The 25999-nt window shown below is 39.3% G+C and overlaps 1 protein-coding gene across 5 annotated transcripts in view; it reads left to right on the forward strand.

Annotated features, from left to right (window-relative positions):
• The first annotated feature begins 6075 nt into the window (after positions 1–6075).
• PPP4R4 (protein phosphatase 4 regulatory subunit 4) overlaps positions 6076–25999 on the forward strand; it is a 126355-nt gene continuing 106431 nt past the window's right edge. For 2 of the 5 annotated variants that reach the window (XM_021000259.2, XM_021000263.2), the window contains exons 1-2: positions 6078–6785; positions 9087–9160. In XM_021000259.2, the coding sequence (XP_020855918.1) occupies positions 6669–6785; positions 9087–9160 (191 nt within the window). In that variant the 5' untranslated portion in view covers positions 6078–6668. Of the gene's footprint in view, positions 6786–9086; positions 9161–25999 lie in introns of all 5 variants that reach the window. The other 3 variants (XM_021000260.2, XM_021000258.2, XM_021000261.2) reach the window with 2 other exon arrangements.

Raw genomic sequence — 25999 nt, forward strand, 5'->3', positions numbered from 1 at the left:
AATTTTTTTCCACAAACAAAATCAATGCAGCTAAAATTAAAAGAAGCCTAGGAAACTGAAGAAAAAATTTTGTAGCAACTTTCTATAATAGAGGTCTCATTTCCTAAACACATAGAGAACTACAACAAATTTATAAAAATAGGAGCCATTCCCCAACTGGTAAATGGTCAAAGGACATGAACAGGAAGTTTTCAGAGGAAGAAATCAAGGCTATCAATAGTCATATGAAAAAATGCTCTAGATCATTAATAATCAGAGAAAAGCAAATGAAAACAACTTTGAGGTACCACCTCGTATTCATCAGATTGGCTAAGATTGACAGAAAAGGAAAATAACAAATGCTGGAAAGAATGTGGGAAAATAGGTACATTAATTCACTGTTGATGGAGTTGTGAACTAGTCCAACCATTCTGGAGAACAATATGGAACTATGACTCCAAAAAGCTATAAAACTGTGCATGCCTATTGACCAGCAACACTACTAGGTCTATCCCCCCAAGGGTATCAAAGAAAAAGAAAAAGTATCAATATGTAAAAAAAATATTTATAGCAGTTCTTTTTGTGGTAGCAAATAATTAGAAACTGAAGGGATGCCCATCAGTTGGGAGATGGCTGAACAAGTAATGGTCCATGAATGTGATGGAATACTATTGCGCTATAAGAAATGATGAAGGGGATGGTTTCAGGGGGAAAAAAACGAGATCTGTATGAACTGATAAAAAGTGAAGTGAGCAGAACCAAGAGAACAATCTACACAGTAATATTGTAAGGAAAATCAGTTGTGAAAGACTCTGATTAATACAATAATCCACCAGAACTCCAAAGAACTCATGATCTAAAATTCTGTCCACCTCCAGATAGAGAACTGATAGACTCAGAATGCAGACTGAAGCATATTTTTTTCTTTCCTTATTTTTCTCCCCACCCCCCCACCCCTGAACATGGCTAATGCAGAAATTTGTTTTGCATGACTACATATGTATAATGGATATCAGATTTCTTCCCTTATCATTGGGTGGGGGGATGGATAGATGGAAGGAGGGAGTGAATGTGGAACTAAAAATTAAAAAAAAAATTAAATTTAAAAAATTTAAAAAAGGAAATAGGATTTTTCCTGTGAGCAAGCCTCTCTTCCCCTTAAGCCCCAAAGAAAAGCAAAATAAAGCTCCCAAAAACCTGATAGAAGATTCCTTGGATGTTGATTCTTATGATATTGACTGTCATTCATTTCATATAATACCTCTCAGTGGCTCCCTCCACTGCAAATTCCTGTTTAAAAGATCTATGAAAGTTCACCTTAACAAACACGGTCCTTAGGTACTGGACTAAGAAAGTCTAGGGCTATAATGGAATGGGAATAAGTTAATATATTGTCTCAGAGACTCTGGGAAGTCACATCTGTAGTCCTCAGAGCAGCAATTTTACCTTACTAAAGTTTTGTTGTCATGGTAACAGGTTAACCAGTGCTGAGAACTATGGAGTGAGAGTCCTGGTGACCAGTTCACTTTCTCCTTTGTCTTAGTTCAGATATGGCAAAAGCGGTTTTCTCTTGATGAATCTAATTTAGGGGAACCATGGCAGAGGTGGGAAATTCAATGAGACACCTCACTCGGGAGTTTGGTGGCTCTCCCTGTAAGACTCGCATATTTTTTTAATAATTGAAAGGGGCCTTGGAGAATCTCTTTTTTATAGATGAAAAAACTGAGGCAGACAGAGAAGGTAGTTGCCTCAAGGCAGCACAGTTAAGCAGCAGCAAAGCCAAGACTAGACCCCAGTTTTATTGGCTCTTTGGTCCCAAATTCTTTTTATCATCTTCCTTTGGCTGGAAAAGAAATCGAACTGGGGGATCTGGATAGGGTGGGAAAGTTCAATCACTGACATTTAAAATAGTGAAGGACTCACTCCATTCAACTTGTGTCACGTCCCATCTCCCCACTCCCCCAAATTAGAGGAACCCTAAAGAGCACGCTGCTTGCTGTAACTTACAGCAAGGCTGCCTGCAAGACCAACCCACCGCCTCTTTCCTAAACCTATCACCAGGGCAACTGTCAGTACCACCTTGACATTCAAGCCCATAAGCATTTTGTTGCACCCACATCCAGAGCTTCTGGGCTCACACCTATAATCAGCTCTTTGCTGCTACTTCTGGAAGCAACCTTACAGACAGCTAGCTCCCTGCTTCCTCCAGCTCTGTCCCTCTACAAAACTCCCCCTCCCCCTACCTTAGTCTGTCTTTCCTCGCCCACCTCTTCTCAGGAGAAAAATGCACAATCTGCTCTCTGCATATATCATCACCTTTGGAGGGAGGAATCTGCCCCACTGTTGTAGCAAAAGCAAAAAAGCTACCCATACATGAGAAAAACACCTCCTTTCTAGTGGGGGAGGAGAAGGTGAGACAGGCGGAGAGAGAGAGAAAGCGTGCACTGCATCTCTCTCTCCCTTGGGCACACTCAGGCAGAAAAGAGGACCCGAAAATTAATAGAGAAAATTTCTAATCTCACCATTAAGAGAAATGTAACTTTATTTTACACACAAGAAAACAGATCATGCATAACTTTGGGCAAATGCTTCCTAGTTTCTGGAAGTTCTTCCATTCTTCTCAGTTTCTTCATTTTTAAGATAAAGGCGTTATAAATAATGATGATGATAATGATAATAGCCAGCATTTATATAGATTTTAAGGTTTACAAAGCACTTTATATATACTCATATATATGATAGATGTATTTTACATGATCCTCACCAAAACTCCATGAGGTATGTGCTTTTACCTCCTTTTTACAGATGAGAAAACTGGCTGAGACAGAGGTTAAACGACTTGTCCAGGGTCACACAGCTAGCAAGTGTCTGAGTCAGGATTTGAACTCAGGTCTTCTTGACTCCAAGCCTACCGCTGTGCCAGCTAGCTGAAGATAATCTTTGGATATTAATGTAAGATTCACAGTGACTGATGAAAGAATACAATCTCCGGGCTAAAATTTTCACAGTTGAACACGTCTATAAATGAATTGAGTTTATGTTTAAGTAGTTGGTTGTTTAGTTGTTTCAGCCATGTCAGACTCTTCGTGACTCCATTTGGGGTTTTCCTGGCAAAGATACTGGAGTGATTTGCCATTTCCTTTTCCAGCTCATTTTACAGATGAGGAAACTGAGTCAAATGAAGTAAGTGACTTGCCCCAGTGACTAAGGCTAGATTTGAAGTCAGGAAGATGAATTTTCCTGACTTCAGGCCCCAGTACTCTACCCACTGTACCACCTAGTTGCCCTAAAATTGGCAATTAATATCTTTCCGGCTAGCTTGAAGGAACCTTAGAGTTAAGCCAACTCTCTCATTTTACAGATGAAGAAACTAAATTCGGAGATAGGGCACACGATTTACCTGAGGTCAGACAGACAGTGAGTAGAAAGGCTCGGACTTTCTTCTGACTCCACATGCAAATTCTGGCTCCCCTGAGGGCATCTAGTACAACTTGTCACCTCAGCCTGGAGTCCCTTCCATCTCTCTGACTGTAGTAATGGTGCCTTTGACTGAGGACCCCCAGTGATCAGGAACTCACTACTTTAAGAGGTAATCACTGTTGGACTGTTCTATAGCTAAGGAACTTCCTCCTCGCAGTGATTAATGTGAAAAGGGACTCTGCCACTTCTAGAAATTTTCTTTGCCAGGACCTCTCTTTTGTACTGTTCACTTTATACCATACTCTCTACTCTTTCTCCATAGATCTACTCTTTACCATTGCCATGTGTATACATGTTGTAACTCCCTTAATAGATTATAATCTCTTCAAAGTAGAGATGATGTCATATGTATATTTTCCCCCAATACCTAGCAGTGTTTGTGCACATTGAATGGATGTATGTGGGTACTCCCTCTACCTATTAAGATTGCAACTACATAACTATCAGCTGAACCATGCATCTATGTGTGGTTTGTGGTCAATATGCTCGTTTTTATAATGTACACAATAATATGTCTGTTATTAAGATTTATAGAACTGCAAATGCTATCCTTTAGAATGATTTGTCATAGGGGAAAGCTCTATCTCCTTAAAACAAAGCCTCTATTGTCTATTTACAAAAAAATCATGTCTCAAGGTCATCCCTCTTAGTAGGGGTCAAGCCATTTTAGAATTAAAAAATATTCAGGGACGCTGTAGTACAACTTATGTTTTGTTTTCCTATTTACCTATGCAGTTTGTTGTGTGCTACTATCTTGCCTTATACCTCTAAACTGTGAGATCTCTCCCTGTTTCCAAAAATTCTGATGCTCATCTTAGCCCTAATGCAAAAGTTTTTTGGTAGCACCCTAGTTCCTATAAACAACAGATTTCCATATCCTGAGCAGAGATAAGAAATATGATTATTCTGACATCTGCCACCCAATCTAGCTAATCACAACTAGAAATCCCTGGGAACTGAAAAGTGAAACATTACCAACACACATCAGAGGAAGGACCTTTTCTGTATTCGCAGGAAAAAGCTGGTGAGCCAATCTGGCATGCTGCAACTCCCAGGAGCCATCTGGGAGCTACCACTCTGTCATGAGCTAATCCCAAACCACTGGTCTCTGCAATGCCCAAATGGCTGGTGGAGGGCCAATTCAAGACTCAGAGGAAGACAATACCCCAAACCTCTTGGAGCTAGCTGTAAATAATAAAGTTCAATGAACCTCATCAGGATGTGCACATTCTAGGAGTGGCCTGTTTCTTACTTCCCCAGGAATGGCAATTTTTTATGAAACTAAAAGGAGGAAATAACTGCAAAAGGGAAACTGATCAGATTCTCTTGTTCCATAACAGAGAGACTCCCAAATAACCCAAACCTTCAAATCCTATACTATTCTTGTCTATGTCCTTCTGGAAGACTTTCATAAAGAGTCCAACCAATGTGATGAAGGCCTTCCTCTGCTTTTTTAAAATTTTGCCGATGTTGGCACAGTACTTGGGTTGTTCATCTATCATTCTTCATTCTTGTTCCATGATTGGCTTATCATCTTTTCTGACCATATATATCCTTGACAATTTTTCATTATCTGATAACAATAACTAATATTTACATAGCATTCTCAGGTTTGCAAAGCGCTTTACATGTATTCTCTCATTTCATCCTCACAACAACCCTGTGAAATAGGGGCTATTATTATCCCCATTTTGTTAAGGAGGAAACCAGGGCTGCCAGAGGTATAAGCCATTCATGATTAATATATTGCAACCTGCTTTCCTCTGCCATGCACCTTTGACTCACTTACATTTGTAATGACTTTGACATTGTGCTGTTCAGCCCTGTATCATCCCAGTGAGAACACTGGTGTTAAAAAGATCGACTTTTGTGGCAGGGCATTATTTGGAACTTTTGTGAAATTTCCCGAAGATGTTACTGCCTCTATCCTCTTATTTGATCCTGGGCCCAGGTCAGTGTTCACCACTGCTTGTCCAAGATTCATGTTGTGGTTGTTTGGTTGTTTGGGTTTGTGGCCCCATTTAGGGTTTTCTTGACAAAACTACTAGAGTGGTTTGCCATTTCCTCCTCCAGCTCATTTTACAGATAAGTAAACTGGGGCAAACAAGGTTAAGTGATTTGTCCAGGACCATACAGCTAGAAAGAATTTGAGACCAGATTTGAACTCAGAAAGATGAGTGTTCCTGACTCCAGGCCCAGCATTCTAACCACTATGCCACCTCTATTCAGCTCGCACAGGAAGGAACAATCTTCATCCACTCGGTTTTTCCGATGTAGATTGTTAGGTTAAACTCTTTTGAAGGTGTCTAGGTCTTTCAGGAGGTTCCCGTCACATCGAAGGGTCTGATGCAATCAGCACAATGTCACCTGCAAATAGGAGAGACCTCATCCAAGGAACCCCTTTTCCATTTGTCCTCGGTCCAGGTTACCCTCCAATCTGGGTGTGAACACCTTTGGAGGCGCCTGCCCCCCCAACAAGTTCTTTTCCTCACAGTCCAAAACCTTTTCCTTCTCCTCCTCGTTTCCTTTCCCTTCATTCCCTTCTCAGGAGATGAAAAGGAATAGATAATTCGCATTTTTAGAAGAAAAGGGGGAACAGACCAGAGAAACAGCCCACTCCCAGTACCCTTACCCTCAAGTCACCCAAAGGCAGTGAGAGTTTGGAGGGAGGGGAAGGAGGAGAAGGAGAAATGGGAGGAGCCTCGGAGGGCTGGGGGGAAAAGGGATGAGGGGAGAGGTGGTGGTGGTGGTAGTGGAGGGGGGGGCACCTATGACGTTGCCCTGGCAGTTGCGTCCAGACGCCACGCGACGTCACGGGAGGGGGCGGGGTTCTGGACGGATCAGGGGCCTGAGCTGCGCGGCTCTGGCTGTTTCCCCCCGCCCCCTGAGCCCTTCACACGCCCGCCCTCTTTCCTCTCTTCCTTCCCTCTTTCCCTCCTTCCCTCCCTCCCCTTTCGTCCCTCCCCCTTTCTTTCCCACAGCCCCTCCCCCTTCCTCCCTCCTTCCTCCCCTTCTCACTTTCAGGGGGAGGGGGGAGCCTGGGGCGGGGAAAAAAGGAAAAAAAAAAAAGTACGGGCTGGTGTCCCGGCCGCCGGGCTGGGCCCGTGATCCCCTGGGGCAGGTCCGACCCGGCGGCGGCGGCGGCTCTGAGTCCCGAGGAGGGCGGCAGCGGCGGCGGCGGTCGAGGAGGAGGCGGCGGTCCGCGGTACATGCCTCCATTGCCGCTGTCCGCGGAGATGGATTTCAGTCAGAACAGCCTGTTCGGCTACATCGAGGACCTGCAGGAGCTCACCATCATCGAGAGGCCGGTGCGTCGGAGCCTCAAGGTACGGACGCGCGGGGAGAGCCCGCGCTGAGCCCCCTTCCCGCCCCGAGCCTTCCCCGTCCCGTCGGTTCCCCTTCCCACGCTCCCAGCCTCTACGTCTTCGCGAGGCTCTCCCAGAGAAGAGTCAGGGGTCCCATCTCGCCTCCCCTTCATCTCCAGGGGTTCCAGAGACCGAAGGTTGGGGGGGATGAGTGAGTAGAAAGCGCCTGACCCCATGCCATCCCATCCCATGCCATCTCATGCCATCCCGTCCCACCCCATCCATCCCATCCCTCCACACTCACATTTCCACTCTCTGCGTCTTCGCAGAGCTCCTCCGAAAAAGTCCAGGGTCCTATCTCAGCTTCCCCTCAGCCTCCCTTCCATCTTCGTGGGTTCCAGGAGATCAAGACGTGGGGGGAGGGAAGGAGGTGGGGAGAATCATCAGCACCCATCCCATCCGATCAGTCCACATTCCCATATTTCCAAACTCTGAGTCTTTGAAAAGCACCACCAAAGAAGTGTGGGGTGCCGCCTTAGCTCTCTGCCTCCCCAGCCTCACTTCATCTTTAGGGGTTCCAGGAAACCAAGAGGTGGGGGTGAGGGAGAAGGTGGAAAGAAAGCACCTGTCCTCATCCCATACCATCAGTCCACACTTTCGTATTTACACCTCTTCGTCTTTCCCTGGCTTATGCAGAGAAGAGTATGGGGTTGGGGTGATTACATTTCATGTCTGCAGCACCCCTTCCCCAGTCATCATTAGGGGCTCCAGTAGAATGAGGGAGTAGACAGAACCTGTTCCCATCCCATCTGGTGCAGTACTATGAGTCTACACAGCCATATTCCCACCTCTTCATCTTTGGTGGGGGCTCTCTGTAAGAAGAGTCTAGGGTCCGGGCTGGCCCCTATCCCATCTCTTCCTCTGTTTTTGTCTATCTCCCTGTCCCCCTTCCCCCTAGGGCCCCAAGAGACAGGGGAGAGGAGAGGATGAGAAGAAAGAATCTGTCCCCATCCCATCCACACTCTGAGAGAGAGGAGTAGGGCTGGGGAGGGGGGAGAGTGGGTAGGAAGAACCATCCCATCCTATCTCATTCCCTGACCCGCTTTCCTCACTTATTCTTGGGGGCTCCATCCCATCCCCATTGCCCCTTTCCACATCTCACTCTTCTAGGGTAGTCAGGGGCTCCTGAACACTATTGTGGAAAGCACCTGTTCTTATCCACACCCCCAGCTCCTCTCTTACAACATCTAGCTCCCCAATAATCAAGGGATTTAAGAAAACAGAACTTGGGGGTAAAGAGAACCTGTCCCTACTTTATCCCCACTCATGCCCATAGCACCTTTCCATATCTCCTCTCCCCCACCCCTGCCCCCAATAGTCAAGGGCTCCAGGAGATTGGAGCCCAGAGGGAAGGTGGGGACAAAGAATGCATCTCCATCCTATCCCCTCCCATCTCCACAGCCCCTCTCCTCACATTTCCCTGTAATTACCCTATCATCGAGGGGGTGGAAAACTGAACTGCAGGTGGGGTGAGGGGAAGGTTAAAAAGAACTTGTTCCAAATCTCATCTCGTGTCCCCAACCCTTTCCTAACCCTCTTTGTCTTCTTTCCTCAGTGGTTGCATGTTAGTGTGAGGTAGCCCCTCCAGGCAGGGAGGAAAGCCTGTAATCTTTGTGCAGGCCCTCCTATTGCTTCTCTTCTTGTCCCTTTCCTCTCTCCACCCTCCCCCTAATTTGGTCTTCTTTCCTCTTTTTCTTTGGGGGTCTGTTGGCAAAGGGAGCCTCTGGGGGGAAGGGAGGGTGCAGGAAACCTTTCCCAAGGAGCCTGTCCCTTTGCCTTCTTCCAGAGCTTCAGCAGCTGGGAGAAGGAGGAAGGATGAGAAGGGAAGTGGGCAGAATGAGTGAGGAGAAAACACTTGTCTCTGATTCCTACTGCCCCTCTTTACACACCTGGAGCCCTTTCCTTTGCTCCTGTCTCCCACCTCCCTGCATGCAGAAAGAGGCCTGTAAGAGAAGGTGAAGGAAACATTCTTCTATGGCTTCCCATATTTGAAAGGAGCCTTTCAAGCCATAATTCTTGTTTAATAGTGGGAAAAAAAGATTCCTCCTCGCTTCTTCTCCCAGCTATTTGGAATTTGAAGTTCCTCTCTTCAATCTAAGCCCTTTGATCGGATCTCATTGATCTTTCAATTTAGTGAAATCTGTCTTCATGGGAAGATAAAATTCCTTATTAGCTTTTAGCTTTTGGAGTTGTGGGGGATGGGTATGTTCCAGACTTGACCCTGAGAATTTTTCTACCTAATTTGTGTTTCGCATTTGACAGACACCAGAAGAAATAGAAAGACTAACAGTTGATGAAGAACTCAATGATATTGAAAGGGCTGTTTATCTGCTCAGGTATTTCCAAGTCTTACTGTAAAATTGCTGATCTTTTCCTCTGACAGCAGAAATGAATGTTTATTGAATTTGAGTTCTGCAGATTTACCAAATCAGTTGGCACACTGCTTTTGAATATATTTTGTGCTTAGGTACATAAAACTTCACCTAGATATGTTTTCATGTATTTAGTAATTTGTAAATACTGAAATCTATACACAGCTTGTTAGTGTGAGATCCAAACATAGCTTCAAGGATCCACTACGTAAGCTGAGTTTAATTTCATCCTTTTCTTGTCTCCTGCATTTGCTTCTACAAGTCAGTGAGTTGCTGTGGGAAAAGAGAACATCCAGCAGCTGATACTGGGATGATAAAAGTATTGTTACTGAGATGACAGAATAAAGGAAATTATGTTACTGTTTAAATTCATTACACCTCAGGTTGCGTGAGCTTGATAATCTTAATTGAAAGTGTTTTTGTTTAGTCAGTTGTTTTTTTAAGTTTCAAGTTTCCTTGTTCCATAAACCTACTTTTTGACATTGAATCAAATCTTGAAATCTTGATATTTAGTATTTTGTCTTACAGTTTCCTTAGTGTATTTTTTCTTTAGTTGTTTTGGGTCATGGCAGGTTTTTTAGGTTTTCTTGAACTGTTTAAAGTTTATTTTTCTAATAACAATATTAATGTAGTGATGCATGTAAGAAGAATAAGCAACATACATTCATTTTGGAGTCAGAGAAACTAGGTTCAGGTACTGTCTCTGATGCCTGTGTGACCCTAAGCAAGTCATTTTGTCTCATTCAGCCCCAGTTTTTCATCGGTAAAATGAGGGAAATGCACTAGAATGGCCTCTGAAGTGCCTTCTGGTTCTAGATCTATGGTCCTCATGGCTTCCATTTCCTTAGTTGTTGTTTAGGCTGCCATTGGTGTCTTGAGTTCTTGGTCTTACTTCAGTCATGCCATTACTGTTTCTGGTTATCTCTTTTCTCTAAGCAGTGTATTCTTAAAGTGTCTGCACATACCAGTGAAATTTTGAGGGTTTCTTTTTTGTCCTTCTTGTTACCTTTAATAACATGTGCATCATTGCCAAAATTTTAATTAAACAGGAATGTCTTTATTAGCAGACTTAGTTACGTATATTTGTATTGGTGGTGGTGATGGTAGAGAGGGTGTGTGTGTGTGGTGTGTGTGTGGTGTGTGTGTGTGTGTGTGTGTTTTGCTGCAGAGACATTTGGCAGAGAGGCTAATGCAATTTATATATTTTGACTTCCTGTAATTTCTAATTAAAATACTTTTTCCTTTGGTGACTATCATGAATAGTCATTTGCCTTTTCTAATAGTCAATATGTGAAGGTAGGCTACTGTTGAAAGTTTGAATAAAGCTTTATATTTAATGTGTATCTTTAAGTATGGGACTAAGACTTATGGTTTCATTCGTATAGGGTACTTCTGTATTAGGAAACTTATATTACAAAGGCAATCTCTGCAACTTAACAGTCTTTCAGAATTTCAAATTTGTCATTACAGATGTCTTTTATTTAGTGGAAAAGCTGTGGCCTTACAATGAGGAAATTTAGATTATTGCCCTACTTACCTGGATAGTAGAAGCTTTATTTGAGTTATCTGAGACTAGACTTCTTTGTGAAGATTGGTTTTTTCCATTTTGCCACCTGCAAACCCCACCCTCCCCTCCCCTGTAGTAAGTCTGTTTAATAGTTTGTCAGAGTTCTTTTTTTCATACTCAGGACAAAACATAGTTCTGGGACTTTAAAGTCCTTGTCAAGATATCCCCTTCCATTCTTACTCAACAAGAGTCTTAAAGGAGACTCTTCTTTTAGTCTTTTCTTGGGTGATACACCTTGCAGCTCCCTGCAAGGGCACTTAGAATAAAGAGCTAGTTTCGGCTTTCTTGGTTCTCTAACTCAGTACTGTTTTTCTGTTCCTCTTTTTTTCTCTGTTTCCTAAAGGAAACTAGAATTTCACTCATTAGGTCAGTTTTTAAAGGGATGAAGCCATGTTTGACTAAAATTTTTTGTCATATTTTTGATTTGTTTAGCATAGGTTTATTTAGGAGTTTATGTTGATAATATCATAATGTCCCTGGCTCGTGTGTGTTTTAAATTTTTTTTTCTTTCTTTAATTTGTCTATCTTGTTCATCATATTTCTGAATGCACTAGAATGTAACACATGCTGAGCCCTATTTTCTTTTCCTCCTCTTATTCTTCTTCCGTTTCCCTGAACATAATATTCTTATTTTTTAGATAATTAACATTTTTCTCCCCACTGCATCAGACATTTCAGATATTTTTCAGATATTTTTATTTTTCTATTTATACAGGTCAGGTCCTTGTTTTTGTTTTTGTTTTGCATATTCTGAAATTGAGCAGGATAAGGCAATATGGAATAGTGGAAAGAACACTGGACCTTCAATCAGGAGACTGAGGTTTGGATTTTGGTTCTATTGACAGACAGAATGACCTTGGGCAAGCCGCTTAGCCTAACCCACCCTTTGTTTCTTCTTCTGTAAAGTAGGACTAAAACTTGTTCTACTTACCTCACAGAGTTATGAGAAAAGTGCTTTGTAACATTTAAATCATCGTGTGAATTATAGTTACTGTGAGCGTATTAAGTTAGGAAAGTCAGATTTCAGCACTGAAGAAAATGCTTTGTATATATGATTCCTTCTACCATTTGGACACTAAATACAAATATGTGGTCAATGAAAGTATTTTTATGCTTATAAAATAATGTACTACTCATTAATTTACCCTCTAATATAGGGTAACGTTTCAAAACTGATAATTCAGAATGTAGAGTGTTTGAACATTTGAAGTTGAAGAACTTTTATAGCGATGTTGCATAAATAAAATTTTGAAAGCCCAAATAGTGGCATTATAGCACTGTAGCAAAACAGCTTGACCAATATTCACAGCTTGTAGAGTTAGTCATAGTAACAAAACAACCTCTTTTTCCTGTTCTGCTTTTTCTTTGGGATGCTGGTATGCAGTTTAGGGATGTGCATAGTGCATAAAATGTTTTAATATTTTTAATTACTCAAGCCTCTAAAGACACTTTGATCATGAACTCCCTTGCTCAGAGGCCTCTAGTGGCTCCCTGTTGCCTTCAAGATAAAGTTCAAATTCCTCAGTCTGACCATTCAGAACTCTTTAGTCTGACTTTACCCAGTATTTCTTTAACTGCTGATTTATCCATATGAAGCCTCTCCTCCAACTGATGTTCTCATTGTCTTCAGAACATATAGTTCTTATTTCGGAGCACTGAATGAAGAGTCAAACAATAGGTTCAGATCCTAAATCAGACATTTTCGAGCACTGGGAATGTAAACTAATCTGGATTTCCTTGAGTATCAGTCTTTCCTTATGAGCAGCCTGGGCATTATAATACTTGTCCTGCATATCTCACTGGATTATTGTGAGGTTGATACTTTGCCAACTCTAAGGTGCTCTGTAAATGCTATTTATTATTCCTGCATTGGTGCCTTTGTTCATCTTGTTCTTCCTGCCTGGAATGCCTTTCCCCTCCCATCTGCCTATTCAAATATTACTCATCAATTCAAATCCCTCTAATTCTGAAAAGCCTTGGCTGATGTTCTCATCTGTATAGATTACTTCCCTTTTCAATTGTGGGTATTGCCCACATTAATTTGGCTAATAGTAATGATAGTTCACATTTATATATGTGTGTGTGTGTGTGTGTGTGTGTGTGTGTACGTGTACATATATATGTGAAACATCTAAAAAATAGATACTTTAAAAATTTTGAAAATGCTTAATTCTCTACAATTTAAATTATTACCTAGTTGTTTCCTGTGTGTGTTTTGTTTTCCTAAACAGATTGTAATCTCCTGATGTGCAGGGATCATATTTTATATTTCTTTTTATCATCCTTTGATGCCTAGCATTGTATTATATATAAAGGGTACTCAGTAATAATTAAATGTGTCAGATGTGCTCATCTTTTTTGAAGATTAGATTCTACAAGAATTAAACCAAATTGCTTTTTCTTTTCTATATACAAATGGAAAACTCATATCAACTTGTAGATGGTGATGATACTAATTATTTTACACTTTCATATTTCTTTGCTTCTAAAGTACTCTAATTACTTTACATACTTGATAAGATAATCATAGATTTGGAATTAGGACAGACATCAGAGATTATCTAGTTCAACATCTCACCAAATCAGGAATCCAATTCACAGCATCCCCAACAAGTCATTATTTATTTAGCTCATCTTAAAGACCTCAATTCTGTAGGTACAGATTACCAAAACATAATAACCCTAATTCTCACAGCCTCTTTTTCATGAATTGTAGAATTAGTCCTGGCATAGTGGAAAGCTCATTGGCCTTAGAGTCAGAAATCCTAGGTTTCAGTCCCAGACCTGATCCTTAGTGTAGGGTATGGGACCTTGGGCAAGATGCTTCTAATCTCTGAACCTCAGTAATCTCATCTTTAAGGGATAATATTTGAACCTACCACAACAATCTTAGAATTGGCAGCTCACTTAACCATTTGAACCTGAGTTTACCCATTTGTAAAATAGCAGATAATATTACATGTAGTATCCCCATCTCACAGGGCTCTTGTGTGAGAGAGTCAAATGAGATATATATAAAGTGATTTGAAAACCTTAAAATGTTATGTAACTGTCAGTTTATTATTATGGAAATAGAAGTTATTAGTTGGAATTAAAAATGCCACCCCTGTCTTGCCACCAAAATTTCAGAAGCAGTCAAGTAAATGACAAATAATAGTAACAAAAATATGTTCTACTAGTTGTAACACAATAGGTGGTAATTAGTTACTAATAAGGATTGTCATAAGGCAAAATTATCCCAAGATATAAATAAGTATTTTAGTGAAATTACATCAAGACCATCTTTATTATTGAAGTATTTTACAGATTAGCATTTCCTGGCCACAATGCCTTTTCTATAAAGTATTATTATTAAAATGATATAGTAAAAGTAAAGAATAGTGCTTAAATTCATTTTTGTGTTGCCCACTTTTAAAATGGATTCTGCCATTTTTTTATTTTGTATTTTACTAGGCAAATTCAGATAAAGTAGAAAGTTCATCTTTTAATTTTTGGCTTGTTGAAAGTTAACATTAAACTTTGACCTTTTTACTTTCTCTTCCCATTTTCTAGGAGTAAGTGCTGCCCCCTAGTGACATCACAGAGAGAGATTTCTGCAGCTGGAACAGTGGAAATAAACAAAACTACTTCTATCTACTGTGGCTGTTACTTATCACTGGATGTAACTCCCTCACCCAAGAACTCCAGCACCCCTCTCCTTGAAGTACAACACTAGAATCTGGGTAGCTATAAGACAGTGAGGAAGACCTGCAGTGTTTAGGGTTGCCATCTAGCTTTTTTTCAATTGTCTTACTTTTTAAAAAATGCATCCTAGTTTCTGTACAGAGCAGAAAACTGACACATGGAATTTTTTTCTCCCCTCCTTTGTAGTCTTACGTCGCACCATCTCTTTTCTTGTCTTCGCTATTCCCTTTGTTTCCTCACCATGTTCTTTTGCTTTTAAGGCCCAGTGTGGTTCTATTGAGGCCTGTTTCTGCTAAGCATTTTTTGGTGGTCTGGAGTAGCTGGTATATCATAGTTTGACTTCTTTCTTTTCACGATGCAGTAACAAGAAGATACACAACCACCTTAATGACTGACACTCCCCGTATCCAAGCTATGTTCTATCCTCTTGCTTACGTTACTTTATTCCTACTACCTGTTTTCTTCTCTTTTCTCCAGCCTTGACCACTATTTAATAGCACTGAATTTTATGGAGCTTTATAATGGTCTAAACAAAGGATGCCGTCATAAGGTTATTTTGTTTTAGGAGGCAAAAGTGACAAAATCATTAGAAATACCTTTTAGTTCTTCATCTTCTGTATATCAGGGAAATTTGGTTTATCTGTAAGATTAGCCCTTGTAATCCCTTTTTCCCTTTTACCTTTTACTTACATCATCTTCTTTAAAAATAAAGAAAGGGAGATTTTACAATTTGTCTTTAAGCTACCACCCTTGGTTTCAAATACAGATGTTCTATAGTACTCTTCCACAGAAAAGGCAAGTAACAGTCATACCAGCTTTTGCTTTAGGTTTGGAGGCAAAAGCTAATGTTGGAAAGTTGCTTCTTTTTTTCTCTGGGGGTGCTACCAGCAACAGCTTCACCTCCTGAAGGACATTGAGAGGTTCTTCTTCAAAAGATTAGCCTACCAGATGATACTTCTTATTGTGAAGAGGTATGAGTTGTTCTTCTGCAAAAGAAGTATGAATAGAGACCATTCAGTACTCAATGAAGCACTGAAATAATGGATTGCAGTGCAATTTTACACCTCGGATATTGAATGCTTACCGAGATCATTGAGGACAAGTCTTTTTGTTTTAGTCCTCAGTGAAACATGGTTTACTTGTTTTGGGAAGGTAATAGATATATGAAGACAGAGGAGGAGTAAGAAGGGTTTTCCCCCCCTCATCTGTCCTCCTGGAGGGCCTTGTGATGAGGAACAGCCATAGCCATAGGAGGCACCTGTTTCCTTTTTCTTACTCAAGTTGTGGCTTCAGAAGGCTCTCCCTGTGATAGCATCAGTGGCAAGCAGAATTGTTCTGCTGACTTCAGGAAGAAAAGCAAAAAGTTTAAAATACAAAGCATATTATTTTCTCTAAGGTAAAAGTAATCAACATGATTATTTCTGTACTCTTACCACCTGCATTGAAGTATCTGGAACTTGACATGTGAAACAATTCAGAGAAAATTGAGAATAGTTATCTTTTATTCATCTTTTATTCCTGGTATAGATAGTTATCCATCCAAACTACCTGAGTCCTACAGTATGCAGTGGAAATCCTTCATATGCACCTTTGTTAGATAGATTTGAATGAAGCAGGGAAAACCACATACCTCTGAAACATAACCATGCAAATTATAGAGCTTATATGACATGTCTCATCTGTAGCAAGGTATTAGTTTAGTCCTTTGACCACATTACAAACTTCATTCTTTATTAATGTAACTTAGTGTTAGTCAAAGCAAAGTATCATTTAAAAAACTTTTTATAGAACTGTTGTATCTCGGTGGCTGTATATAAATAGAGATCTCTGTGTTGTGTGCATTATAATAAATCAATAGGATTTAGAGCTGAAAGGGATCTCAGAGATCACTTAGTCTATTTTCCTCATTTTACAAAAGAGAAAATGGAGGTCTAGAAAGGTTAAGTGATTTCCAGGGTCACATGGGTAGTAAGCAGAACAGATGGGATTTGAATTTGGGTAAAATTATGGTATTCAATTTTTAGATCTTATATATTCATTATCTCTTAGCCTAATAGTAAACATTATAGAGAACTGAGATTAATCAAAAACATTTAAAAGTGCCTTCTCTATGGGGATACAAAGAAAAATGATCCAGTCCCTGCTTTTGGTGGGCTTAAGTTCTTACCAGAGAAAATGCCCATACATACATATGTAAATGTGTATATATGTATACATTTGTGTGTGTGTGTGTATATATATATATATATATATATATATATACACTTATATGTCTGTGTAGGTATATGTGCATGTATATGCTTGTGTGTATGAGTATATGTGTAGTGTACACATGTAAATATGTGTATATAAGCATGCATATTTATACATAGGTGCATGTATACACATGAGAAATACAAGGTAGTTTAGGGAGGGAAAGGTAGTCATTTTTGGAGGTAATCGGGAAAAGACTTCAGGCAGAAGGTGGTATTTGAGCTATATCTTGAAAGAAGTGAGGAGTTCTGTGAGATTGTAAGGAGAGAAAGCATTTTTAAGCCTGGGAGCAACAAATGAAAGAGCTTGAAGATGGGGCACACATAGATAATAGTGTTGGGAAGGAGGAAATTCAAAATTGCTGAAGCAGAGCAATGGATCTGCACCAGCCACTGTTAAAAACTGTATTTCCTGCTTCCAGCCTTGAGTTGGTAGTGTTTGTGCATTATAATGATGCTTCTCAAGAACTGACTCTTTTATACTGGATTATAGAAAAAGGGACAGCTTTTACACTTATGACAATTGCAAGGATCCCCAAACTTGTACAAGTCCTTCCCACAGAAAGGGCCCTTTAGATCCACTTCTGAGTTATAGTAACTTTTTATTAGTATATTGCTTATAGCATGGAAATTTATGAAAATCCCTCCTTTTAAGTTACCATGATTAATGGAAGCGATTCATTGTTATGTCTAATTTCATTGAAAAACTTACAGCTTTCCAAAATTTTCCTTGATGTAAATGTTGCATTAAAATTTACATTTAGCAAAGATGGAATGAAGAGAGAGGGAGAAATGTTCCTGTGGCAACTTTTTTTTTCTGATATCTTAAATTGGATATCCTGTAGATATCTTAAACTCAGTATGTACAGAATGGAACTCATTGTCTTTGCCCCTAAACCCTCCCCCCCTACTTCTCATCTTCTCTGTTACTGTAGAGGGCACCACCATCTTTCTAGTCCCTCAGACTCCCAACCTAGGAGTCATCATTATCGCGTATCCTCTGTCTAACCTTTGCCAAGAACTGTTGATTTCACCTTTGTGATATTTCTCTTCTGACATTGCTACTACTCTAGTGCTGGTCCTCATTGCCTCATATCCAGGTTATTACATAGTCTGTGGATGGGTCTGCCTGCCCCACATCTCTCCCCACTCTAATCATCCCTCATTCACCCTCAAAAGTGATTTTCCTAAAGTGCAGGTCTGATCTCATCACCCCCGTATTCAATAAACTCTAGTGGCTTCCTTTTCCCTGATCTTCCAGGATTAAATACAAGTGCTCAGTCTGACATTCAAAGACCTTCAAAACCTGGCCCCCTTCTGCGTTTCCAGTGTTTTTACATTTTACTTTCCACATGTACTCTTTTGATCCAGTGACATGGACTTCCTGCCTGTTCCATGAACAAGATATCCATCTCTTGTCTCAGCATTTTCTCTGTCCCTCATGCATGGAATGCTCACCCTCCTCTACTCTGATTACTGATCTCCATGGTTTCCTTTAAATCCCAACTAAAATCCCACCTTTTACAGGGAGCCTTCCTAAACCCTTAAGAAATTCCAGGGCTTTCCCTCTGTTACTTATTTCTTATATATTCTATATATAGCTTGTCTACATATATTTGTTGGCATATTGTCTCCCCCATTAGATTGTAAGCTCCTTGAAGGCAGGGGCTGGCCCGTAGTAGGCGCTTAATGTTTGTTGATTGATTAATTGTAACTGGGTAAGAACTGAGAGAATCAGAAGGGTGTGCATATGTATCTATGTATATGGTAGAGTGTCTGAGATGTGATTACTACGTAGCGACTAGGAAAAAAAGGGAGCTGGGAAGCATGTGATCTCGGGAAATTCTGCCAGACTCTGGCCCTGCCAGACACTAGATGGCGCCATTGACCCAGGTCAGCTTGGTTGCTGCCTGTACACGTGAAGAAGGAGGAGCCATTCAGAGCCTCTGGTGGGAAGAGGGAGCAGGACAGTGCTGGCTGGGGGTGTGTTCGTGTTCTTTTCACTCTTTAATAAAGTTGAGATTGTTTTGGGGAATGGCTAAGTGTCTTCTGCACTTCGTAGGCTCTCCTGCTCTTGTGCTTTGTTGTGGAATGAGCTTTAGTAATAAATATATTTAGATGGTTAGTATTTGTGTCCAGCTGAAAGTGTTTGTTGAGAAGAAGATGAGGGGAGGCAATTAATGCCTTGCTATCTCAATACGACTTAACAGTGTGACTTGGCAGCCAAAAGAAGTGAGTGTGATCTTTTAAGGAGTTTCATTATATCTAGAATGAGAAAGAAAATAGCCTTTCTGTATTATGCCCTGTGGGGATCACATCTAGATAATTGTGTTCAGTTCTAAGTGCCACATTTTAGGGAGAATATTTATGAAATATGGGGTATCCAGAAGAGGGAAATCAGGATGATGTTTAAAAAATTGGAGATCATGTCATATGGAGATCAGCTGAAGAAAGTGGCAATTTTTAGCCTGCTAAAGAAAAGGTGGGTACGAGTAATAGCTATTTTCAAGTGTTTGAAGGGCTATCATGTAGGATAGAAGTATCAAAAGAGCCTGCTGCAGCACTCAAGTGGGACCTAACTGGATTAAAATGCAATTGGGAAATAGTTAACAAAATAAAAATAAAATAGGATAGAAATAAGGTCAATATGTGGTTTTCTAGGTCAATATGCCTTTGCCAGGATCTTTATGCAAGCATCCTTATGTATGGTTTAGTGGCCTTTTTTCTATTTGAATTTGGTACTACTGATGTAGAACACTGATTGATTTGTTCTGCTTGTCTCTGAGAGCAGAAACAAGAGTAATGGGTAAAGTTACAAAGGCAGATTTTTTTTTCAACAAAAAGAAAAACATCCATTTTCTATCTGTTTAAAAGTACAATAGGCTTTTGTTGAGATAGCAAGTTCCCCATCACTTGAGATCTTCAAACAAAGGTTGAACTTCAAGCAGCTTGTCAAGGATATGGTAGAGAGGATTCTGGTTCAGCCGTAGGTTGAACTAGATGCTATTAAAAGTCCCTTCCATCTCAGTGATTCAGTTAAACATTAAATGTCTACCATGTGCAAGGCACTGTGCTAGATAATACAAAGAAAAAGCTCAAACAGTCTTAAGTCTGCCTGTGTGTCACTATCTGTGTGGCCATAGCAAGTAACTTAATGTTTTTTTGAGCCTCAGCTTCCAGATCCGCAAAATGGAATAATACTTGTATCTACTTTACAAGGTTGTTGTGATATTCAAATAAGATAATGTATGTAAAGCACTTGGCAAATTTTAAAGTGCTATGTGATCAGTTATTACTGCTATTATACTGCTAAGTGTCAGCTATTAAGGATTGTGAGATTAGCGGCCCATTCCAGGCAGAGGGTGGATTAGAGAGGGAGAGGGAGACAGGTGGTATAGAGATCAATTAGAAGGCTGTTCTCATAACTCCAGTGATGAGAGTCTGAGCTAGGGTGGTTATGGTATGAGGGGAGAAAAAAGGGGATAGATTCAAGAGATGGGAGTAGAATTAAGTATATGGGAGTAAAATCTGTAGTCTCCTAAAGATTTGGCAGCTCACTGAATGGGGGGGAGGGTGGCAAATGAGAGTAAAGAATCAGGTATGACACTCAAGTTGCGAACCTGAGTGGATGGAACGTAGTAATTCCCTGTTGAGAAATAGGGAAGATAGGAGGAGTAGTTTTGGGAGGGAAGATGAATTTTATTTTAAATGTATTGGATTTGAGATGCCAATGGGGCATCTCAGTTTAAAATGTCTTATAGTCATTTAGTGATATGGGACTAGAGCTCAGGGAAGAGACTAGGCCTGGATGCGTGTGTGTGTGTGTGTGTGTGTATAAATGTGTATACATGTATATATTCGGGAGTCAGTATAGAGATGATGATTAAACTAATGGCAGTTGATAAGGTCATCAAAAGAGAGTGAAGAGAGAGAAAGGGACCCAGTGCAAACCTCGTCATACACTCATATTTAAGGGATGGGACATGGATTATTATCCAGCACTGGAGATTGAGGAGTGGCCAGAGCAGCAAGAGGAAAGAAGGAGAGCAGTGTCATTGTCAACAGTTTTCACATGCTACAATAGGTATAGAGGTCAAGAAGGATGAGGATTAAAAAAAGAACATGTAATTTGGCAAGAAAAAGGCATTTGATAATTTAGGGAGAATATCTTCAATTGAATGATGAGGCATGAAGTCACCTTGCATGGGGTGGAGAAGTGAGTGAAACCAAGGTAGTGGACGTAATGAGTGTACAGCTTTTTCTAGAAGTTTGGTTGTATGGGGAGGTAAGATGAAGGAGGACAGCTGGAGGGCATGGTAAGGTCAAGAGAAGAAATTTTTAAAAATGATTTATGAGACTTAGGTTTGTTCATAGACTGTAATATCTGAGGGCAGAGAATTGTTTGCATTTTTGTCTTTGTATCCCCAGCATTTAGCCCAAACCCTGGCAAACAGACATTCTTTTTTTATTTTTTATTTTTATTTTTTGCTTTTAGGCACTTGGGGTTAAGTGACTTGCCCAGGGTCACACAGCTAGTAAGTGTCAAGTGTTTGGTCTGAGGCTGGATTTGAACTCAGGTCCTCCTGACTTCAGGGCCGGTGCTCTATCCACTGCGCCACCTAGCTTCCCCCAAACAGACATTCTTTAAAAGCTGGTTGAATTGAAGTGATTTGAATTTGTAGGAGACTGGAAAGGAGCAACTGGATTAGAGAAAAGGGTGAGTAGAGGTAGGACTGGGGATCTACTGGAAGAATTTGGTGGCATAGGAGCAAGGGCATAAGAGGAAGGATTTTTAGATGAAGGTAGTATGAGTCTTCGTGTATCAATATAAACACTTTATAACACAGATGTTTTATATTACATAGCAGAATTATTATAGCTGAAGCTTTTTTAGGCATTACTGTTGCAAGTGAATGAAGAGTTTTTATTTAATAAAATGCTTTTGTGGAAGTTTTATTCATTGGATCTATTCTGTAACATTGCTTCACTGTTCATTAAGGCTTAGTATACTGTGCATTTAATACCAGCAGACTAACTAAATGCATGCTTAATAATGTACGGATATGTTTCCTTTCATGTTTCTTGATTTCAAGAGACTGAGGCAAAACTTAACATGAGTGGTGGATATTTTGGTAAATACAGAAACTTTGTTTCTTGGCATTGCTAGGAGGTATAATAGCTATAATATGTATACATTTGTGTTCACTACCTTCAAACTTTCTAATGAACCCACATTTTTAAGTATAATGATAACACACTGATTATAGTACTTCAACATTTGTAAAGTCCTTACATCATTATGATTCAAATCCTACAACAGCCCTGTGAGGTATTATTATTATCCCCTTTTTTATAGATGAAGAAACTCAAGCTCAGAGAGGTTAAGCTACTTGCTCAGAGTAACAAAACTAGTAAATGAATGCTGCAGGATTCACCCAGTCTTCTTTTCTCCAAGTTGAGCAGTCCATCCATTATACCATGCTGCCTTTATATGTTTTTGACCTATGTAACTAGAAACCATATATGCACATGCCTTGTTTTTCTGGCATCATCAGGAAATAAAGTGAATTTATGGTATACATAAGTGAATTTTAAAATACCTCTCACCTTTAATGTCAATTTTTTATTATACATTTCCTTGTCTTTTTAAAGCTCTTTCTTGATATCTTAGGACTATACTCAAACAGATCTGATTAACTGTGCAGATGGTGCAGATTGAAAGCTACCTCTGTCTATAATTTCTATCTCTTATCCATATCTTTTCATAAAATTGCCTTGTAGATCCAGGCAGGAGGTCTTACAGACATCATTGTGAAATTCATTAGTGTGCTTTGCAATAGTATTAATTCTGTTTACTTCATCACTTCTCAGTCCTGTCAGTGTACTTGTCATTAAAACCCTTTTTCATCTCTCTCTGGTTTGTAAGTCAAATAATTAAGCTTGTTGCAAATTGCATGTCAATTTATTAATATGGTTATTGAAATTTATTAAAGAGCTGTAGTATTTCTTTCCACAGGAGCACTGTGTGTGGCTTTGGTATTGTGCTTTTTGACAGCTGTTTGGGGGTCATTTGAGATCTTTTTTGCTTATTTCTGGTTCTGATTTTAGCTGTGCTCTGCTGGGCTTGAGGTTGGACGTTGGTTATCTGAATAAGCGTTTTCTCACTTGAGTAAAACCTTGCCCGTCCATTTAATGTTTGTTTGTATATGGGAAGTGCAGGTGCTGTAAATTATATCCATAGTTGCAATTATTTAAGTCTTGCTAATTTATTATGTAGCCTATTGACTACCTGATTTATAGTAGCAGTTTAGTGCAAAAATAAATTCATTTAGTTAAATATTGGTTCAGACAATAAGAAACACTTTTGACCTCAACTACACAAAGCATCATTAGAAACCATTTTGTTCCAGGATATTCCAGCAAAATTAGTAAATGAAATGGATGGATATTAGCAAAATATAAATAGAACAAAAAACACAGAATTTAAATATTTCCATTTCATAAAATAAATTTAATAAATCACAAATGATTTTTAAAGAAAAATGTCCCAAGACCAGATGGATTTACAAGTGAATTCTCTGACATTCAAAACACAATTCCAATAATTATACGAACTGTCTACAAAAATAGGAAAAGAAGGGGTCCTCCCAAATGATACACATCTTCTATGATACGTGTATGATCTTGATAACCAGAAAGAGTCAAAACAGAGAAAGGAATCTGTAGACCGATATCATTAATGAATATCATAGAAAAAATTTTAAAGATAAGCAAAGAATCTATAGCAATATGTCAAAAAAAGATTATATAATATAGCCAGGTTGAATTTATAACGGGAATTCAAAGATATTTAGGTATTAGGAAAAGTATAAATAGTAGAGAACATTAATAACAAAACAATAAAAGTCACATGCTTATATAAGTAGTAGTTTAAAAAACCTGACAAAATACAACATCGCTTTATGTTAAAAAAAAGCCACCCAAGACTAAAAGAAGAATAAGGAAGATGAAATAGGACCTTTTCTTAATATGGTAACTAGTATCCATCTAAAACCAAGAACCTGCTTATATATAAAGAAGGTATATAGATCCTTTTTCATTAAGACCAGGAGTAAAGCAAGGTCTCTTATCACCATTATTATTTTAATATATAGTGCTAGAAATGCTAGCTTTTAGTGTTTAGGCAAGAAAAAAAACTAAATGTAGACAAAGAGGAAACAAAATTATCACTTTTGCAGATGAAATAATAGAGAATTCAAGAGTTTCAGTCAAAAATAAAATTGCAACAATAACTTCAGCAAAGTATCAGTATACAAAATAAATGCACATAAGTCATCAGCTTTTCTATATATTATCAACAAAATCCTGCAAAAAGAAATGCCATTCAAAATAACTACATAGTGTATGAAATATTTGGAAGGCCATCCACCAAGACATGCACAAGGGTTACATGACTATACCTACAAAGCACATTATAAACAGTCATAAATAAATTGGAGAACTCAATTTCTCATGTTTGTATAACTTCAGTTTCATGCAAATTATCATACCACTTAAATGAATTTACTTATGCCATATGAAAAACCAAAGGATTTACTAAATAGGGCTAGAAAAAAAATCTGGAGGAACAAAAGGTCAAGAATCTTAAGGGAAACAATAAAAAAGGTGAGAAAGAAAGGGGCCTAGCAATATTAAACATGAAATTTTACTACAAAGCAGTAATCATCAGAACTAGTATTAAGAAGCAGAAAATTTGATTAGTGCAACAGATTAAGTATACAATGTATAGGCACAAATGCACATAATAGCATAATGTTTGATAAATTCAAAGATCTCAGCTTCTGGGTCAGAGACTTAACTTGCTACTTCACAAAAACTAGTGGGATAACTAGAAAGCAGTATAGCAGAAATTAGGGCTAGGTCAACATCTCCTGCCATATTATCACAATAAACTCTACATTAACCAGATAGGTAATTGTCAACCAATCAGAGGAGCAGAGAAGACAAATTACCTTTCACACTGATGGGTAGGGGAAGAGTTATTGACCAAAGAAGAAATAGGGAGAATCACTTTAGACAAAAGTGTATGATTTTGATTTCATAAAATTAAAAAGCTGCTGACAGAATCAATACAGATAAAATTAGAAGTGAAAGAAAAGAAAAATATTTTTGCAGGTAACTTTCTTTGAAAAAGGTATCACATCCAAGATATATAGGCAATTGGTTCAAATATATAAGAATAAGAGCAGTTCTCTAATAGGTATTTGTCATGATATGAATAGACAGTTCTCTGAGGATGAAATCCAACCTATTAGTAGACATAAGAAAAATGCTCCTAATCATTAATGATAAGAGAAATGCATATTAAAACAACTCTGAGGTTCTGCCTCTCATATTCATTACAGTGGTAAAGATGGCAAAAAAGGCAAAGAACAATTGTTGGAGAGGATATGGGAAGACAGATGTACTAATACACTGAACTATTAATCTGTCTAGTGATTATGGAAAGCAATTTGGAACTATGTTTCCTCCCCCCCTTTTCAATCACTAAACTACATATACTTTGACCCAGTGATACCATTAGTAGACACAATCCTTCTTGTTAAAACAGAGATCATTCAAGTATTTTCTAAATTAACATAAAAGCAAGAGCAGTTTTAGCAAAAAGAGTGAAACCACCCTTGATGATGATCATTATAACACTGCTGTAAAAAAGGAAAAGCAGTGAAGCAACAAGCATTTATTCAGCGCCTGTTATATACTGAGCACTGTGCTAATTGCTGGAAATATAAAGACAAAACTTTAAAAGGAATAGTTCCTACCTTCAAAGAGCTTATATTCTATTTGGGAAAACAACATGTACAGTAAGTAAAAACAAAATACAAATATACTTCATGACCCAAGTTTCCCTCTATGGGCTCGGGGCTTTCATGGAAAGGGTCCAGTCTTGGTGGCCTGACCCAAAGGGGTTATCTGTCTCTTACCCTAAACCAGCATTGCCCTAATTTAGTAGAAAGTGCAGCCTTAAGATGTTCCAGAAGGACTATGACTTTGTACAATTTAAGCCAAGTTGTAATAGAAAGAGTGAATTTAGCCTCAGTAGTCCCTACAGCTTGTGGTGAGAACCCAGTATGGGAATAATCCTTGAGCCATAATCAAAAGAACAGACACCCAGAGGAGCCCACAGTAAGAAGAGGTCTTAGGTGTTACAAGGAGGGAACCCTCAGACAGAGCCCTGCATCTGAGCATCTCTCACTTCCCTTGAAGTAGGGGCATAATCTGGCCCACTGTGCTCAGGAT

The sequence above is a fragment of the Phascolarctos cinereus genome, unplaced genomic scaffold (assembly GCF_003287225.1).
Source record: "Phascolarctos cinereus isolate Bilbo 61053 unplaced genomic scaffold, phaCin_HiC Scaffold_3;HRSCAF=262, whole genome shotgun sequence".
Classification (NCBI taxonomy): Eukaryota; Metazoa; Chordata; class Mammalia; order Diprotodontia; family Phascolarctidae; genus Phascolarctos; species Phascolarctos cinereus.